The 6,000-nt window shown below is 43.7% G+C and overlaps 1 protein-coding gene across 1 annotated transcript in view; it reads left to right on the top strand.

Annotated features, from left to right (window-relative positions):
- Nucleotides 1-3,476: 3,476 nt before the first annotated feature.
- Nucleotides 3,477-6,000, top strand: part of MCPH1 (microcephalin 1) — a 137,789-nt gene continuing 135,265 nt past the window's right edge. Inside the window, exons 1-2 of the mRNA XM_059832862.1 lie at nucleotides 3,477-3,495; nucleotides 5,868-5,959. Of these exons, the coding sequence (XP_059688845.1) occupies nucleotides 3,477-3,495; nucleotides 5,868-5,959 (111 nt within the window). The remainder of the gene's footprint in view (nucleotides 3,496-5,867; nucleotides 5,960-6,000) is intronic.

Here is a 6,000-nt window from a genome sequence, read left to right as displayed (position 1 = left end):
GTGCTTCCTTTTTCAACATAATATAACCTGTAAAATATAACCTGCAGCATTTTATAACCTGTATGTCCTAGTAAGTACTGACTGTAAAGAAACCATGTCAATCTTACAGTTTATGCTATATTCCTAGCTTTATAGACACCATGAAATTGTGTATCATCAAGCCAAACAAGCCTATTATGAGGGCACTTACATTAAGTTTACTTCCACCCCATTTGTTGTCATTTTCAGGAGTACATTATGTCATGACAGCAAAAACAGCCTGATGTATTCAAACTGGTAAAATAGCAGCTGCAAAAATATATTGCTACTTTCTGTAAGTACTACGGGACAATAAATGCTAAGGAGAAACTGACAACAAGACAATACCGGCACAAGAACAGACAGCTATTAACTGAAGTGGAATTTTTAAGTTTTGTCACCATCCAAGAATGAAGTTCTTGTAAAGCTTGAAGTAACTGCGAGGTCAAAACTTCAACAGTTTAAGACAAAACTATAAATTCATGGGATACTTCCGGCATTGTATGTATTTGTCTCTGTAATAAAAAGGTGGGTATCCCAAGTCCCATGTTGCCGTGAGTAGTCCTAGTCTGCTCCAATAATGAGTTGTACCAGCTTCTTGCTGCCACTGCTCTTCATTGTCTCTACCAGTGTAGAATCAGAGCATACATTTCAGCGTATTTCCCTTTAGAGCCTATAAAATCTGCTACTACTTTTCATTTAAAGGCCCAAAAACAACCTGTGGGTTTTTTTACTGAAGGTCTTCAGTCTTGTATCCTAGATTAAGTATTATGCCTGGACACATATGTACAGATTGATGGATTTTAATTATGCTGAAATTTCCCTCTCTCCGAATTTCACTTTTATTAGAACTGCTAGCTGTAGGATCCTGTTGTTTGTGTCAGCTTCGATCATGTGGATTGAGTTGCATTATCCCACTGACACAGCTGGAAACTATTCACAAAAACATCTAGTTTGCGTGGATATGGTGAAGATAGTACCACATTTTCTTATGGTGGTACTATCTCAGCTGTCTCACATTAGACAGTTTCCTATCCCATACAAATCCAAAGAGATTGTGTGGGTGTGTCCAATTTTGAACTAATGATGTTATTTACACATGCTCAACAGAATTTCATGTATTTACACATGCTTAACAGAATTAGATCTGCTTGCTAATTTCCTGAACACCCCAGTTTCATTACGGGTGTTTCCAAACACCAACTGAAAGCTCACAGCTACTTATTCTACCCACAATCACTAATTTAGAAATGGTTCTGAATCTAAGGAAACACTTACTCAGTGACAAGACTCCCATTAATTTCAGTGGGGCCAGAGTTTCAGAGATTAAATGCTGTCTCTTCAGTGTCATCATTTCTATATCCCCATACATGACAAAGCTCTCACCAAGCAGAAGGTTATCTCCAACCACGTTGGGAACTGAATCTGTCTGACAGCGTACATTTAAATCTCCCCTACCTCCGCTTCTGGAATTGCCTTCAGACCAATGGTGTTCATAGACACAGCATTAAGACTAGACTTCCTTTTCCTTGAGCCATGGTTGAGAACTTTTGTAAAAATACTTCATTATCGCCTAGCAAAGAGCTGTGTAACATACTGGCAGAAGTACAAAGGATAACTAAATACATATAAACATATATATATAGATTGATTGGTCACTTTATTTACATAGTGAATACACAGGGGAAAGGAAGTCTGTCACAGGTTCAGAAGACAGAGCACCCAAGAGCTTGTACTCCACACATGCCATAGATCTAGGGTCATACTAATGCCCTGGAAATGAAACAAACTGTATTGATGCTATAATATTATATACTAGATTAAGATATCTTAAATAGCATTGGTATAGCCATCTGCTTGGTAGACTCCTAGGGGTCAAGATTTAAGTTTTGAGCTTGACCATGAAAGTAAGAATGGGCATAATGGACCACACCAAAGACTTTTTAGGTCAGCACTGTCTCTCCAGTGGGAGATGACTGGAGAAAGAATGAAAGAAAAGAAAAACACAAAGCGTTCACTGTATGTTCTCAGAGTCCAGCAATCTGCAATTCAGGGCTTTATTGAGGTAAAGGTGTTTTTGTACATTTTTGATAACCCTAAAATGGATTTCACGAATTTGCTGAATTTGCTTTCAGAAACCATGTGGTTTGCCAGCACTCTGAACGCATTTCCACAGCCTGATGAGGCACAACGTGGCAATATCTCTTCCAAGAAGACCCCATCTACTAGTTTCGTTTGGTGCCTGCTAGCTCTCAGTGGGAATGCATTGCTCCACGTTCCACCTTTTCCATGCACTCATGATTTTAGAGACCTCTAGCACATCTGCCTTCTACCATTCCTTTTTCAGGCTGACGAGTCTTTGCCTAAATAGGTACTTCTCATATGAAATTATGCAGTATCCTTGTTTTGCATCTCTATTGTTTTTCCATTTCTGCTGCGTTATTTTTCTGATGAAGAACGAGAATTGCACATTGAAGATTTCAGAACAGCACTGATTTATACAACCATATAGCAATGCCTGTGCTTCTGAGCTGTGAGTTGCATAATAAAGCTGTGCAACATCATTTTCCTTTAAAAAAGATGTGCTCCTTCTTTATCATTGTAATCTTCTTATACTCACCGATTCCATTATTTTATTATAAATGCTCTCAGTTTTTTCCTGAGGAAGACATCAGGTTTTCTCTCTCTTACTTCTCTCTGGTATCACATTTGCTACACTCCAGCCCTCTAGCACCAAAGCCATTTCACATAAGGGTGAACTTACTATAGTTAATAGTACAGTTGCCCTCAAGTAATTTTGGATGCTTCGGTAAATACCGCCTGGCCGTGCCCATTTACTAATCCCTGTTTTGTTGGCTTTCTCTGTTTTTTTTTTTCACATCAGAAACTGCAGTTGGAGCCACCAGAGAGTTCAGAGGACACTGATTCTCTAATGCACCTTCCTACAAAGTAAAATTCTTCAGAGAAGCCTCCTGAGGACTTCTCATGGTGAACATAAACACAGAAAACTCACTTGTTGGGCTTTTCAGAACACTGTTTTCCACAGCATTTGCCCGAGACTCCCCCAGAACTACGCCTGGCTGGAGCCGGCCGGACAGAGCACACGTATTTCTAAAAAGGACTTCAGGACCCCAGACTACTTTGCACCCTTGACCTCTGCAGCCACGACACCGACGACGCTCGACGTTCCTCACACCGCCAGCCAGGCCCTGCCCGCAGGCTCCCCCGCACCCGCCAGAACCGCTCAACCGCCGCAGAACCCCCTCACTCCCGGCACACAGCCGCGAGCGGGCGGGCCGGCCCTACACCTCCCGCAGCAGCGGCGGCGGCCGGGCGCAACGCGCAGGCGCGGCAGGGGCCGGGCGCCGCAAGCAGTGCGCAGGCCCGGCGGCGATCCGCGGAGGCGGGTTTGAACGGTGGCGGGTACCGGAGCCGCTCGGTGTTGCGCCGCTCCGCTAATGGAGTCCGTCCTGAAAGGTACCGGCTTGTCCGCTGTGCGGGGGCAGGGCTGGCGGCCGGGCCGCGCTTCTCCTGGCTCAACTGAGGGGAGCCGCCGGGCTGGAGCGGGTCCGTTTCAAAGCGCTGCCCTGGCACCCCGTCTCCTTGCGGCCCTTTCCCCGGTGCTTCCCGCTGGGCTGCTGGCGGCCGGGGCCGGGGCCGCTGTGGGGACTCCGGCTTGTAGTGGCCGCTCGCCACCTTCCTCGCCCGGAATCTCTCCCGGGGGCGGCCCGGCGCTGAGTCCGGGTTGGGACCTAGCCCTCGGGGCGGGTCAGTTTTCAGCTCGATCGCGTGACAGGGCTCCCCCCGCGGGTGGGAAGCTCTCCCGTGGGCGCGGGAGGGGGGCGGGACGGAGAGAGCTTCGTTGCTGGGCTGCTGTGCTTAATAGCGAATCCTCCCGGAACCGGTGGCGGGGCCTGGCGGCAGGGCCTGCCCCGGTGGGACGCGGATTGTGCCAGGCCGCAGGCCCGGCGGGGGTGTGTGGCCGCTGGGGCGGGCAGGGCTGTAAGCAAGGAGGGCCCCTCGGCAGGGGAGGGAGCGACGGCGCTGGCACCCCCCCTTCTGCCGCCACGCATCGGTGTCTGCCTCGCTCTTCCTGTCCTGGTCAGTCATGGCTTCATCCTGTCTCGTTTCTTCTACGTCTTCATAAACTTCTGCCTCGCTAGGTTGCCCTCTGATGTTTGTTTTCCCCACTGTCCCTGCTGTCTCTGACAACTTGTAGCATAAGTGGTCCTTTACAAGAACTGAGCTCTACTCGGAGCTCTTCTAGTTCAAAAAAGCTCCAAACCCTTCCTCGTTTTCTTTTTCATCCACTGTACAAAAGCTACAAAGTGCCTTGTCTTTTGTTGGAGTGTATTTGATTAGCTAAAATTGGCTAATTATTGTAAAACATACCTTTGATCCTACTGTAGGTGCATGCAGCTTTGAAGTCATGTTCCTCTAAGTGCCTAGCTTGACTTTCACTGAAATGCTCTAACCTGTTTTTCTCGGAGAATTATAACTATGAAGGCTCTAAAATATTTGATGTAAGAGGAAGGTATTGGTTTTCTGAATGCGAGTGCAATATGTTTTGCAATAGAGCAATCAAGGGGAAAAAAAGCAACTCTGGTAAAAGTTGCCCTGGTCCAGTAGTAGATTGAACGCAACTAAAAGTGTATTGGAGTAGACTTGTCTTAAGTTCCCATGTATGTCTGAAGTCATAGTACTGATAATAAGATTTTTCCCTGTGGTTTGGCTAAGGAGGTGTTTTGTGTTCTGTATTTCTCTTGTATGTTAAAAGTATTTCTAGCAATTAGAAAAATACATTAATCTTTAAAAAAGTACTTCTACTGTTGGAGTGTTATTCTGGTCTTCGTTTAGAAAGAAGACAGATGACACTACATAATAATGAATCAGAAGGACATACATACTAAGATACTTAAGCAATGTTTGCCAAGGATGACCCCTTTAAATTGACACTTTTAATTTTATTCAAGAGTTATGAGAGTTGTCTGGCCTACAGTTTGTGTAAAGTTGTTTTTGGTGAACTGGCAATCCTCCAGTTTTCTGGAACTTTACTGATTATCATTCAAAATGGGAAACTGGCACGGCCGAGGGAGCTGTAGATCACTTTAGTGCCTGTCCTAAATAAAATTAATGAAGGGATTGTTATAAGTCACTTGCTTATCCCTGCATGTCAATACATCTGGGTTTCTTTATTTGTTTGAAGACCTCTACCAAGGCTGACTTCATTCCTTGAAGAGATTATTAATGCTGTTGATAAAGGAAGTTACACAATATACCTAAATTTGCTTAAAGCAGCTGATATGAAATTGTATTAGCCCCTGTGATATGTACTTCATTTGGGGTAATTCAGTATAAATTACGTGGAATTTTAAGTCAATTGGAAATTGTTAAGTAATATTTCTGCAGAGTTTTTTGGGGGGGTTGGGGAAGGAATAATGCCATTACCTTTATTTCATTATGTTGTGTAACTTGTGTTACATCAACTTGTCTTAAAATTTTTGATTAACCTGAAGATCAGCAGTGATTAAATAATGACAAGGGCAAGCAGTCATGTAAAGATACTGCATTGCTTGTTAAACTGGTAGTGTGTTTTAAATAGAACAAGTGAAAAGTTGTGTAACTAGTTTCAAACTTCTAAGTTTGTTCCATTACAACTAATTTAAGCGACAGAAATACTCAAAAAGAACATTCTTCTGCTAACATCTGATACTCAGATTATTAAAAGCTATACTTGCTACTGAATGGAATATGTATACAGGCAAAATTTTGTTGGAAAGGCAGTTTAACTAGTTTTACCATAGTATATACTTCATTAGCTGTTTGTTGTTTTCTCTCTTCTGATTCAGGTATATCTGCATTTGTAGAAGTTTGGTCATCTAACAGAACAGAAGATTACTCGAAAACCTTTGAACAGCAACTTCTTGATATGGGAGCAAAAGTAAGGAAACTATTTTGAAATAAATAGAATAGGAAAGCTCT

This window comes from Gavia stellata, chromosome 2, assembly GCF_030936135.1.
Source record: "Gavia stellata isolate bGavSte3 chromosome 2, bGavSte3.hap2, whole genome shotgun sequence".
NCBI lineage: Eukaryota > Metazoa > Chordata > Aves > Gaviiformes > Gaviidae > Gavia > Gavia stellata.
This window is presented reverse-complemented; position numbering and strand designations above follow the sequence as displayed.